This window comes from Caloenas nicobarica, chromosome 3 (assembly GCF_036013445.1).
Source record: "Caloenas nicobarica isolate bCalNic1 chromosome 3, bCalNic1.hap1, whole genome shotgun sequence".
Classification (NCBI taxonomy): domain Eukaryota; kingdom Metazoa; phylum Chordata; class Aves; order Columbiformes; family Columbidae; genus Caloenas; species Caloenas nicobarica.
This window is the reverse complement of record NC_088247.1, coordinates 952,277-965,905: the sequence shown is the minus strand read 5'-3', so window position 1 is coordinate 965,905 and position 13,629 is coordinate 952,277. Positions and strand designations below refer to the sequence as shown.

The following is a 13,629-nucleotide window of genomic DNA, read 5'->3' as shown; positions in this document are numbered from 1 at the left end:
AGCGTGGTGCAGCCCGCCCCATCCCGGCACCACCACCGTGCCACGGTGCCCCCTGCCCGCTCCGGCTCTCACCTCCCTCTTCCAGCGCGCCAGCCACTCGTCCCGCTTCCTCTTGCTGATGTAGTAGGGGTCCCCGGCCTGGAAGGTGTGCCGCTGCATGGGCCGCTGCCGCAGGCTCGACTCCCAGCCCAGCCCGCCGCGCAGCCGCCCGCGGGAGCCCTGCGCCGGGGAGAGAGCAGGCTGAAGGCTGCGGTGCTGGTGCTGCCGCAGGCAGCGGGGACGGCAGCACGGTGGGAGCTGTGGCCTGGGACAGGCCAGGCTCTGGGGGACAGCAGGGGGACAGGGAGACGAGCTGTGCCGGGGGCTGGGGGTGGCACCTGCTGGGACTGGCCAGGGAGGCGGGGATGGGGGGCACAGCCTGCCGGGGGCACACACACGCCCTGGCCCACGGCTGCACCAGGACCAGGATATACCAGGGCCGGGCATCACGCTGTGCCTAGCTGCACTGGGATGGCATCACCGGCACAATCTGCCCAGGCAGCTGGGGAGGTGTGGGCTCTGCCTGGGGAAGCACCATCCCACGGCAGGGGCGGCACCGCCTGGCCACAGCTTGGTGCCACCTGGTGCCCTGCTGTGCCGGTGCAGGAGCCCCTGACCCCCATCCCACCGGGGACCCCGCGGCTGCTGGTGCTGAGGGACAGGGGTGCCCATTCCCCCGGTGGGCTGTGGGGCCATGTCCAGCGCCGCTGGGGGCCGTGGTGCAGCCCCCACCCCACCCCATACTTGCCTCCATTTTCAGGGTGTCGAAGTTGTTTTCCTCCTTCTCGTCCTTGCCTGCACACAGAACAGAGAGGAGCCATCAGTGGGGGCAGCTTGGGGCTGTGGGGCTGGGGCGGGAAGGGGTCCCACCTGTGACCCCCAGCCTGGCTGGGCGCTGGCCCTGGCCCGGGGAAGGGCCTCCATGGCCACCGTGCCAGGCCTGGGCTGCGCTCCCAGGGACGCCGGCTACTCTTGAACCCCCTCCCTGCACCCCAGCCCCGGGGTCTGGGGGTTCGGGGGGTGCCGGGGAGCAGCCCCGCTGGGGCCAGGGCGGCAGGGGAAGCACGCGGAGCCCCATCGGCTTCCTGTGCTATCAGCACATCTCGTGTGCTGCAGGTACGCGCCGAACCGCTGCCGGGAAAGTGGCTAAAAATAACCCCGACCGTTCCCTGGCCTGCAAACCTCCGCGCACCCCGAGCTGCCGTGGTCGGAGTGGGGGGCGCGCCGGTGTGCGCATGCGGGGATACCCCCCCTCCCATGCCTTGCCGCGGCAGTGCCGGGCCGGTGGGACCCTGCAGCAGGGCGGGCACCTCCATCCCACGTGCCATCGGCGTCCACACTTCGCCCTGGCCACCCCGGCACAAAGAGGGGCCACAGGGTGAGCTGGGGGCTTGGCCAGGACCCCCAGTGGCCCCTCGCTGGCTGAACATGCTGTTTTGCTGCAGGGCACGACCCCTGGTCACCCACCCAGCCCTGTGTGACACCGGACAGTCCCTTGCAGCACATGGGGACCCGACCCCTGCAGCAGCCGGCCCAAAGCCCAGAAGCAGCGAGGCCAAAGCAGAAGAGCGGCCCGGAGCCCAGTTTGGAGTGCTGGGGACACTGGGGGGCACTGGGGACACTGGGGACAGAAGCTTCCTGGCTCTGAGCTGGGGTAGGAGGGGTGTGTGCTCGGGGGTGTCTGGGTGACCTGCCCTCCCAGTCCTGCCTGCAGGCATGGTGATCTCAGGTGGGGAAACTGAGGCACAGGTGAAGGAGGGGACCTGTCCAGTTCTGAGAGGCTGGTCCCCTCCAGCATCCCAGGCACCAGTATCACCCAAACTGGGGGACTCCAAGCAAACTGGAGGCCATACAGCTGGCATCCCCCCGCCGTGCTGCCCTGTCCTGCTGTGTGGCTGGGGGTGCCGAGCGCTGTGCCAGCCTGTTACCGGTGCCAGGGCTGCCACGGCCCATGGTGGCCCCATGATTACAGCTCCTGCCTGAGCATCCCGCACATGCCCAGCACAGCCAGGGCCTGGCACAGCCCCGGCTCCTGCCCGTCCCGGCACCCCACAGCAGCGCCGTGCCCTGTGCTGGCACAGCCAGGACACAGAGTCACTGACCGATGGCAAGATCCTGGCTGAGACCTTCCTCCCAAAGGAATTTCAGCAGGGACAGGACCGGGGGGCAGAGCTGATGGGGCAGCCGGGAAACGGTGCTTGGGCAGCGCTGGAAGAGCAGGACCCGGCCCCGGGCTGGGTTGGGGGGCAGCGAGGGGTGAAGAGCTGGTGGGCGAGGAGCGGGGAGCAGTGCTGGTGCGGGCGTGCAGGACGAAGGTGCGGGATGCTTGGGGAGCAGGAGGGGCTGAGGGATCCGGGAGCAGCAGTGGAGCCGGCAGGAGCCAAGCCTGTCACTGGAAGGTGACGATGGTGCCGCTAACCTCAGTGCAGACATGGCCGAGGCACTGGAAATGGCTTCCAGGGAAGGGCATGAGCTCCCGCGGCTCTCGCCGCTCCCCCTGACAGGCTCTGGGTACCCGGGGCTGCTGCTCCAACGCCATCACTGGGGCACTCATCGCGGAGCAGCACCGGGGCAGGCGGCACACGCCGCAGGCCGCGGCTGCATTTGCAGGAACGCGCCGGAGAGGAGGGGAGGGCAGGAAAGAGCCTCCGGGTGACGGGGCCGCGCCTGCCCGGCAGAACACGGGCTGTGCCGCTCCGCCTGTGCAGGGAGAGGAGCGGGAGGGCGAGCACCGCCAGGACCCTGCGGGCGCGTCACCGCAGGACGGGCTCTGTCATGCCGAGGGGAAAGGGCTGAACATCCATCCTGAGGCTGGAGGTGGGACCTGAGCTGATGGCGCCCAAGCTCACAGCACTGTGCCGGTGCCAGGGCACCGCGGGGCTGCCTGCACCCCACTCCGCATTGCTCCCCGCACTGGGGTGCTGCTCCAACCCGCTCTGGCTCGGCCCGGCTGGTCCTGCTCCCCTCGGCCACCGCAGCCAGCCTGGCACTGGGGCTGCGCCACGGCCCAGCCCGGCAGGCTCCTCCGACCGCCTGCACCGCTGCCGGCTGCGGCTTCTCCGCTCCCCGAGCTGCCGCCTCGGTGCCTCATGGCTGCAGCAGCGGCTGCGTCACTTGTCTCCAGCCCAGCCCTGCCCATCCCCACTCCATCAGAGAGCCATTTTGGTTGGAAAAGCCCCTCAAGATTGTTGACTCCAACCGTTCCCCAGCCCTGGCACTGCCCCCTGTCCCTGAGAACCTCATGTCCGTCTGTCCAACCCCTCCAGGGACAGTGACTCCAGCACTGCCCTGGGCAGCCTGTTCCAATGCCCCACAGCCCTTGGGGGAAGAAATTGGTCCCCACATCCAACCTCAACCTCCCCTGGCGCAACTTGAGGCCGTTTCCTCTGGTCCTGGCGCTTGTTCCTGGGGAGCAGAGCCCGACCCCCCCTGGCTCCAAGCTCCTTTCAGGCAGGTCAGAGATCAGAAGGTCTCCTCTCAGCTCCTGTTCTCCAGCTGAACCCCCAGCTCCCTCAGCCGCTCCCATCACACTTGTGCTCCAGCCCCTTCCCCAGCTCCGTTCCCTTCTCTCAACTTGCTCCAGCACCTCAAGGCCTTTCTTGGTGTGAGGGGCCCAGAACTGCCCCAGGGTTGGAGGTTTGGCCTCCCCATTCCCAGCACAGGACGGTCACTGCGCCGCTGTGGTTTGACCCTGCCCAGATGTGACCAGGGGGTCTGCAGGGGTGATGAGGGTCTCGCAGTGGGCAGGGGGGCAGGGCTGGGAGCCCTCCCTGAGCTGCACACATGGACCCACACCCACGCCCATGGACACAACACACCCGCGGGCCGGTGGAGCCGAGCCCCGCTGGGGACCCCCCGGCCAGCTCCCCGCACCAGCCGCTGCCCAGGACCACGACATGGGGCTCCGGGACAGAGACCCCAGCACCTCCTTGTGCCCATGTCACCCCCACCAAGGAGCGTGTCCCCGTGCTCAGAGGGACCCGCCCGGGGTGCAGTTTGTGCCCGTGGCCTCTGGTCCCGTCTCTGGGCACCCCAGGCAGAGCCCGGCTCCCTCTGCCCTCCATCCCGGCAGGTGTTTCCACACCTGGATCCCATCCCATCCCATCCCACCCCATTCCACCCCACCCCATCCCATCCCATCCCACCCCATCCCATCCCAGCTCCAGGCTGAGCAGCCCCAGCTCCCCCAGCCCCTCCAGCCCCTCAGTGGCCCTTCACTGGGCTCTCTCCAGTCTGTCCATGTCTCTCCTGTACTGGGGAGCCCAGCGCTGGGCCCAGCACTGAGAGAGAGAAGGACCATCCTCTCCCTGCCCTGGCGATGCTTTGCCCAGTGCAGCCCAAGGCACCATTTCCCTGCTGTGCCCAAGGACCTGCTGCTGCCTCACGGTCGGTTTGGTGCCCACCGGGATCCCCAGGCCCTCCCCACCGCGCTGCTCTCCAGCTGGTATGTCCCTGGCACATGCTGGTGCAGGGGCTGGTGCTCAGCGCGGTGCTGAGCCCACGGCCTCGCCTGCTCCCTGCAATGCCCAGGGCAGCACCGGCACCAGAGCTGACATCTCCTCAGCACCGGGACAGTGTGTCTGCAGGACCGCACCACGCAGGTGCCTCCCTCGGCAAGTGTGGGGCTGCCAGGCAAAGTGGCACAAGCACCGGCGGCGGTGGCGCACACCCGGGCATGCTCATGTGCAGGAAGGGGCACCAGCACGGGCTGCGCTGGCAAGACAGGGACTGAGCTCCCTGCCGCACCCCTGCCAGGGAGCAGAGCCCGGCGGGGAGGGGGACGTGACGGGACAAGCACGCGAGAGCAGCCCCTGCTCTGATCCACGCCTCCACCCCAAAGCCCATGAAGCACGGAGGGGCTCAGCCCTTCCTCCACTTCCTCCTCCTCAGCCCGGGGGCCGCCGCAGCCCGGTCCCCTCCTGGGACAGCGACAGGGCTGGGGGTCCCTGGCGGCACCGCGGGCAGAGCGCACCCCGCAGCCGGGAGCCCTCGGCGCTCAGGTCTTACTTTTCTCTGCGGCCTCCAGGAGTTTCCTCCTCCCGCGTTTCTTCTGGGGGTCGGAAGGGGCCAGCTCACCCTCATCGGCCGGGGCGTCCAGGCCCTCCTTGGGGGTGCAGCGGCCGTTCTCCAGCGCCCGGCCCGTCTCGCCGTCCGGCAGGCTGTCCGTCTCGTCCTCCTCGGGCCGCCCGCCCTTGGGGCTCGCGCCGCCCTCCTCCGCGCCCTTCCACGGGGCACTGTCCCCCTCCACGTCCCCGTTGGGCAGCGGCTCGGCAGGGCTGGCCTCCGGGCAGGGTGGTGGGCACTTGGGGACAGCCGCGGTGTCTTTGGGGGTGTCACTGCTTTCCACCTGCCGAGAAGGAGAGGGAAAGGAGTTGCGGCGGGCGCTGGTGGGGGAACACGGCTCCACCAGCACCGGACCCCACGGCAGGAGCCCTCGCACCACATTGTGCAACCCCATCCAGTCCCCGTCCCTCTGTCCTGATCCCACTTTCCACCTCAGACGGCACAGCAGGACGGGTGTCACCAGGACCGTGACACAGCGCTGTGACACAGTGATCATCTGGGGACAAACGTGCATTACACCAAAGAGACCACGTTCCACCTCCTGCATCTCGGCACACTGGGCTGCCGCTGCCTGCGGGTGGGACAGGGCTACAAGGGCCCCCTCAGGACACAGACACCATGAGGACCACCACACTGTGCCATGGGACCTGCAGAACCAGGACATATGGACATGACATCATCAGGAACAGGACACGCTGCTGTGACAGTCTCAGGATGAGGACAGGTTGCCACGGCATTGTCAGGACCAAGACACGCTGCCATGGGACAAAAGGACCAGGCCATGCTGTCAAAGCACCCTCAGGACCAGGACACACGGACATGACGGCCACAGGACCACGACATGCTGCCATGGCACCCTCAGGAACAGGCCATGCTGCCAGGACATCCTCAGGAGCTGAACACATTGCCATGACAGCCTCAGGAACCGGGACACGTGGCACACCCCCCTGAGGACCTGGACGCAGAGCCATGACACCCTCAGGACCAGGACACATGGTCACGGCACCTTCAGCACCAGGACACACTGCCGTGGCACTCTCAGGACCAGGAGGCACCACCACAACATCCTCAGGACCAGGACATGCAGCCACAGCATCCTCAGGACTGGGACACCATGGCGTGTCACACACGCAGGCAGGTGACCCCAATCACCCGTGACAGGTCCCTTTCCGTACTTAAAAGGGGCTGAGAAGAAAGATGGGGGCAGACTTCTGAGCAGGGCCTGTAGTGACAGGACAAGGGGTGATGGTTTTAAACTAAAGGAGGGAGATTCAGGCTGGACATGAGGAAGAAATTGTTGGCCCTGAGGATGGTGAGAGCCTGGCCCAGGTTGGCCAGAGAGGTGGTGGCTGAAGCATCCCTGGAGACATCCCAGGCCAGGCTGGACGGGGTCTGAGCAACCTGAGCTGGTGCAGATGTCCCTGCTCACGGCAGGGGGGCACTGGGGGAGCTGGGAAGGGCCCTTCAACACAAACCATCCTGTGGTTCGACGGTATCGCGGGCCACATAACATGATGATCAGCAATAAAAACAGAGCAGAGAGGGTTGGGTAAGTCTGACACCTTTTGCTCAGGAACTGGCACAACGTTGGCCTTGTTGGCCTCCCCCCAGTTCTTACCAACGCTCGGCCATGTCATCACCACCATGAAGCTCCAGTCAACCAAAGCAGCCCCCGACACACGGGGCCACCCCACCGCCTCTCCTTCCCGGCCTGTCCCTTCCGATGGTTCACAGCCACCCATGGCGCGCTCCAGGACCAGGACACACCGCACGGCAGCTCCGACACCAGGACAAGTGGCCAAGCCAACCTCAGAACAAAGACACATCGCAGTGACACCCTCAGGAACAGGACACGATGACATGGTACCCTCACACCAACACCACATTGACGTGACACCTACAGGAGCTGGACACATGGATGTGACACCTCAGGAGCGGGACACTGCACCATAGCACCTTCAGGACCAAGACACACTTCCCTGGCACCCTCAGGAGCAGGACACAGGGACATGGCACCCTCAGGACCAGGACCATCTTCCAAGGTGCTCTCAGAACCATGACACACTCCATGACACCCTCAGGACCAGGACACGGAGCCGTGGCATCCTCAAGACCTGGACATCCTACCATGACATCCTCGGGATCAGGAAAAACTGCCACGGCACCCACAGGACCTGGACACATGGACATCACAGAACAACAGCATCACAGAATGGTTTGAGTTGGAAGGGACCTTCAAAGATCATCCGGTCAAACCTTCCTGCAGTAACCTGGGACACCTTCACCCAGACCAGGCTGCTCAGGGCACGTCCAGCCTGGCCTGCACACTCCTGGGGATGGGGCACCCACAGCTGCTCTGGGCAGCCTGTGCCAGTGTCTCACCACCTCTTGTACAACATTTCTCCCCCACACCCAACCTAACCCTGCCCTCTCCCAGTTTAAAGCTGTTGCCCCTTGTCCTGTCACTCCAGGCTCTGGTAAAAAGCCTTTATCCATCTCTCTTAGAAGCTCCCCTAAGTATTGAAAGGCCACAGTAAGGTCTCCCCAGAAACAGGGTACACAATGCTATGGCGCCCTCGGGATGAGGACACAAGGATGTGACACTACGAGGACCTGGACACACTGCCATGACACCTTCAGGACCTGGACATGGTGCCATGGCATCCTCGGGACCAGCAGACATGGACACGACACCCTCAGGACAAGGACACAACAGCACAGAATCACAGAACTGTTTAGGTTGGAAAAGACCTTTAAGAACGAGTCCAACTGTTAACCTCACACTGCCAAGGCCACCACTGCCCCATGTCCCTGAGAACCTCATCTCCGTCTGTCCAACCCCTCCAGGGATGGTGACTCCAGCACTGCCCTGGGCAGCCTGTTCCAATGCCCCACAGCCCTTGGGGGAAGAAATTGTTCCCCACATCCAACCTCAACCTCCCCTGGCGCAACTTGAGGCCGTTTCCTCTGGTCCTGGCGCTTGTTCCTGGGGAGCAGAGCCCGACCCCCCCTGGCTCCAAGCTCCTTTCGGGCAGTTCAGAGATCAGAAGGTCTCCTCTCAGCTCCTGTTCTCCAGCTGAACCCCCAGCTCCCTCAGCCGCTCCCATCACACTTGTGCTCCAGCCCCTCACCAGCTCCGTTCCCTTCTCTCAACTCGCTCCAGCACCTCAAGGCCTTTCCTGTAGCGAGGGGCCCAAAACTGACTCCCAGGATTCAAGGTGCAAATGGCACCTTCAGGACCAGGACACACAACCATGACACCTATAGGACAAGGACACAACGCCATGAAACCCTCAGGAGCCAGACATGCTGTCATGACACCTTCAGCACAAGGACACGCTGCAAAAGGTCCTTATGATAAAGAAAACCAAAGCCATGGCACCTCCAGGAGCAGGACACACCGCCATGGCAGCTTCAGGTCCAGGCCAAGTGGCCAAGACAGCCTCAGGACCAAGACACCCCTCCACGGCGCGCTGGAGATGAGGACACCTCTGCCATGGCACCCTCCTCAGGGCCTGGACACAAGGCCACGGCACCCTCAGGAGCAAGACACGAGGAGACGACACCATGAGCACCTGATATACTGCCAGGGCAGCTGCAGAACCAGGACGGGTGTCCATGAAACCCTGAGGACCAAGACAAAATGGAGATGGCAGCACAAGGACCAGGACATAAGGCCACGGTGCCCTCAGGACCAGGACACAAGGAGACGACACCACGAGGACCTGGACACATTGCCATGACACCTTCAGGACCCTCCACCATGCCCTCAGGGCCAGGACGGCTGTGCGTGGTGTGCGTGACAGGCAGAGCCGGCCACTGTGGCGTGTGCGTGTGACAGGAAGGGACAAGGCGTGTGACAACCACACGTGGGTGTGCAGGGCAGCAGGGGCAGCTGTACGGGTGTTCCTGCACAACAGGCAGAGCCCGGGACTGTGACGTGTGTGTGGGCACAGGTGACAGGCAGAGCCAGGCCCCGTGACAACTCCGTGTGCACACGCCTGTGCCAGTGTGACACACAGCTGTGACACACTGTGAGTGTGAGAGTGACAGCGAGCGAGTGTGACAGGCACAGCCGGAGCTTGTGACGTGCACGTGTACCAGACAGGCACAGCAACACCCGCGGGGCAGTGTGTGTGTGTGACAGGTGGGTGCATGTGACAGGCGGGTGCGTGTGACAGCCGTGTGTGTGACAGCCGGGTGTGTGTGACAGGTGGGTGTGTGTGACAGCCGTGTGTGTGTGACAGCCGGGTGTGTGTGACAGCCGGGTGTGTGACAGCCAGGTGTGTGACAGCCGTGTGCGTGTGACAGCCGTGTGTGTGACAGCCGTGTGTGTGACAGCCGGGTGTGTGACAGCCGTGTGTGTGACAGCCGGGTGTGTGACAGGCAGGTGTGTGTGACAGCCGGGTGTGTGACAGCCGGGTGTGTGACAGGCAGGTGTGTGTGACAGCCGGGTGTGTGTGACAGGCGGGGGTGTGTGTGACAGGCGGGTGCGTGTGACAGGCAGGTGTGTGTGACAGGCAGGTGTGTGTGACAGGCGGGTGTGTGTGACAGCCGGGTGTGTGTGACAGGCAGGTGTGTGTGACAGGCAGGTGTGTGTGTGACAGGCAGGTGTGTGTGACAGCCGGGTGTGTGTGACAGGCGGGTGTGTGTGTGACAGGCGGGTGCGTGTGACAGGCAGGTGTGTGTGACAGGCAGGTGTGTGTGACAGGCAGGTGTGTGTGACAGGCAGGTGTGTGTGACAGCCGGGTGTGTGTGTGCAGGCGGCGCCTGTGCCCACAGGAACCATGCAGCCATCCCCGGCTCGCGGGTGCAGCGGCGAGCGTGCGTGAGCGTGACACCCAGGGGAAGGATCGGCTGTGTCGGCACTCACCAGCACTCACCGGCACGCCGGACCTGAGAGCATGTCTGTGCAACAAGCGGCACCAACGTGAGCGTGGCAGACGGCAAGGCCGCGGGGCTGGGGATGGCATCACCAGTCCCCTGCCACGCTGGCATCCCTGGGGGAGCCACACAGCACGGCACCGCGCAGCACGGCACGGCATGGCACATCATGGCATAGCACCGCACAGCGCGGCACAGCACGGCACAGCACAGCACGGCACGGCACGGCATGGCACGGCACGGGCCAGCAGGAGCAGGAGCGGGAGCAGGAGGGGCAGCGCAGTCAGAGCGAGAGGCGCAGCCGGCCCGGCGGTTTCCGTGGCGAAGGAGAGTGAAAGTGCTGCTGCGTCACTGCGACAGCGGCGCTGGGCACACGGCGCAGCCGCGGTACGGTGGGCTCTGCCCGCGCTGCTCGCCCGGGCCCCGGCCGCCCTGCTCCCCGTGCCCCCCAGGAGTGCTCCCCAGGGCTCACCCACACCAGCCCCGGGGGGCCCATCCCCAGGGCCTGGCCCTCGCCGTGCGGCACAGCGCAGCGTTCGGGCACCGCACCGTCCTCCCCAGGGTACACCGCCCGCGGGTGTGGGGCACCCAGCCCAGCTTCACGCCAGCGCCCCAGCCCCACGGCCCAACACCTGAAGCACAGACACCCGCCGTGCCGGGAGCTGCGGAGGTGACACCCGGCCCCACTTCCTGCGCCCCACGCTCGCCTCCGCCAGCTTGTGCCCCCCATCCCCACGCTCGGCCGCCACCCCGTCCCCCTGCCCCTGTCCCCCCAGCCCCACAGCGGAGGCTCCGCAAGAAGCCGGAAGCGCCAGGGGCTTTGCAGGGCCCAGGATGGAGGGAGAGGCCCCAGGTTTGCTCCCAGCCCAGCCAAGGCACAGCTGTGTGCACAGGGAGGGCAGGCAAACTCTGCCTGTGTCCTGCCTGTGTCCCTGCCTGCCCCCTGCCTGCGTCCTGCCTGCCCCCTGCCTGTGTCCTGCCTGCCCCCTGCCTGCGTCCCTGCCTGCGCCCTGCCTGTGTCCTGCCTGCGCCCTGCCTGTGTCCTGCCTGCGCCCTGCCTGTGTCCTGCCCCCTGCCTGCACCCTGCCTGCGCCCTGCCGGTGTCCCTGCCTGTGTCCTGCCTGCGCCCTGCCGGTGTCCCTGCCTGTGTCCTGCCTGCGCCCTGCCTGCCCCCTGCCTGGGCTGGAGCAGACCTCCCATCTCTGCCAGGGGGGCACAGAGAGGAGGTGGCTGCAGGGACCTTCCTGCCTGTCCCCAGCAAACTCCATGTCCCAGGATGCACCCTACGGTGCCAGGGTGCCAGGAGCAAATGCCACGCTGCCAGCCAGGCTTGGCGTGAGCCCACCCTCCCCTGCCTGGGGCTGCCAGGAAGGGGACACCAAGACATGGGGCAGGAGCTCAGGGTGGGTGGCAGGTGGGGAAGGAACCTTTGCTCCCCAGAGCTCCCCGGATCTGCAGCGTGTGCCGCTTACCGCGGTGCCTCCCCGCCGGCTGCCGCGCGGATCCCGTCCGGCTGCCGCCCGCCCGCGCAGGCGCCTCTCCCTGTGCTGGCGGCCGCGGCCCCGCGGTGCTGGGTGCTTCCTGCCGGCCCGGCCGCCCCGCTGCTGGCACAGCCGCTTCCACCGCTCACCGCCGGCCCCAGCCCCGGCGCGTGGGGGGCCGGGGCCTGGTGTGCCGAGGGGCCACCAGTGGGGCTGGGGAGGAGGGGACAAGCTGCTCTGCAACCCACAGCGGGGTTGTGAGGGGTTGTGAGGTGGGAGGGGGCGCTGGGGGCCGAGGGGACCCTCGCGGGGCGTCCAGCAGCACTGGTGGTGCCACGGCCACGCCAGCACGATGCCCGGCTGACTGCAGGGAACCGCTCCCAAACACGCTCCCGTTGTGCCGGGCTGGCCCCGCTCCCACCTGGGGACAGCGCGGCGGTGTCACTTGTGCCAGGGACATGCGTGCACTGGGGTGGGGCCACTGCACACCCAGACACCGGGGACACGCGAGCTGCTGCCGCCATTTCACAGGGCGCCTGGCAGCCTCTCCCTGTGCCGGCCGACAGCCTGGTCCCCGGGGAGGGCACGGCTCAGCCGAGCAGAAACCATTGCCACCGGGACGGTGGGCTGACGTGCCAGGCCACCACACCCGAGTGCCAGCCACGAGCGAGAGTGTGCGCGGGGAAATGAAGGCTGCAGGACCAACCCGGGTGTGCCACAGCCCCGTGAACCTGGCCCCAGCCGCGGTGGTGGGACAGGCTGCGGGGACGGCACGGTGCGTCTGGATGCGGCCCCCGCGTAGTGCCAGGAGTGGCACTGGCGGTGGCATGGACACCAGAGAGCAAAGTCCTGGCTGGCGCAGGGAGGGAGGCGGCAGCACCGCGGTGCCTGTGCTGGGAACCGCGCTGGCTCTGGCAGTGACTGTGCCGGAGCTGCCGGAGGGGGCTGAGCCAGCTGGGAAGGGGCCGCGGCAGCCAGAGCGAAGGGGAAGGAGGTTCAGGACAAAGTGGGGCCGAGGGGCAGCACCCCGGCCCTGCACCCCAGAGCTGCCGCCAGGGGCTGCACCAGAGGGACAAGCCGAGTCCTGCCCCACGTCACTCCTGGGAACAGACCGGGGGTCTCTGTCCCCACTGCAGGCCCCATGGCTTCCCACTGCGTCCCCCTGTCCCCCCACGCCAGCGTTTGGCCAAGCTGCCAGTTGTGGGGACGCCCGGCCGCTCCCAGCCCCACTCCCATCTCCCGCTCGGGGCCGCATCCTGGACATGGCGCCGACAACAATCGCAGGGGCCGCGCAGGCTTCCCGGAGGAAACGGGAATGCTGGTACACGCTCCGGATTAGGCGGGAGCTGGCGGAGGCACTGCTGCAGGGGGCTCGGTGGGGCTGCGGGGGCTCAGCCCACCCCCGCGCCAGGACGGGGCCTGGGGGCGGCGGTGGCCGGTGGCACACGCTCCCCTTGGGGCTGCGAGGCTGTGGTGGTGCCGGGATGAACTCTCACCGCGGGGCTGGGCAGCGCCACCGCACTGGCACCGCTCACACCCCACCACGGCCTGGCAGAGCAGATGGGGCTGCTGTGCCACCCTGGCACCACAGCCTTGCTCCGGTCCTGCCACAGCAGCCCCTTCCCACCAGCACAGAGACCCCGGCCCACCGCGCTTTCAGGAAATGGGCATCACCACGCCTCTGCCATGGCCCCACCGGTGCGGCACCCGCTCAGCCCCAGCTCCCTGGCCGCGCCAGGGCCTCCCAGGCTCTGTGGTGCTGCTGGACAATGCCAGGAATCCGTGCCGGGCAGGCGGGTCCCTCCGCGTCGCGGTGGGATGGGGCACATGGAGGTTAACCCCAGACAGGACACGCACCGCGTCCCCGCACATGATGGCCTGCCAGGATGGGGACACACAGCACACCCTGCGCTGCAGCCGGTGTGCCCCGGCACGGCACCCATCCCGAACAACTCCCACACCTCCAGCCCCTCAACAGCCGCCCTAGCCGAAGTTGGCACCGCAGCTCTGGCCCTGCCGCCGCTTCCCTACCTGGTTGGGACCAGACCCCAGCTCACCAGGCTCCCGGTGCCGCCACTCCGGCACGGCCGCCGGGCCAGGGAGGGGAAGGGGAAGCCGGGACTCAGCCCAGGGCCCTGCCCCTCCCGGCCGCCCCGGCGCC

At 66.9% G+C, this 13,629-nt stretch overlaps 1 protein-coding gene across 1 annotated transcript in view; it reads right to left on the bottom strand.

Annotated features, from left to right (window-relative positions):
* The window catches only part of DNMT3A (DNA methyltransferase 3 alpha), a 47,978-nt gene that overhangs the window by 18,407 nt on the left and 15,942 nt on the right, over positions 1-13,629 (bottom strand). The window contains exons 4-6 of the mRNA XM_065632398.1: positions 5,047-5,386; positions 788-834; positions 73-219 (exon numbers count right to left, since the gene is read on the bottom strand). Of these exons, the coding sequence (XP_065488470.1) occupies positions 73-219; positions 788-834; positions 5,047-5,386 (534 nt within the window). The remainder of the gene's footprint in view (positions 1-72; positions 220-787; positions 835-5,046; positions 5,387-13,629) is intronic.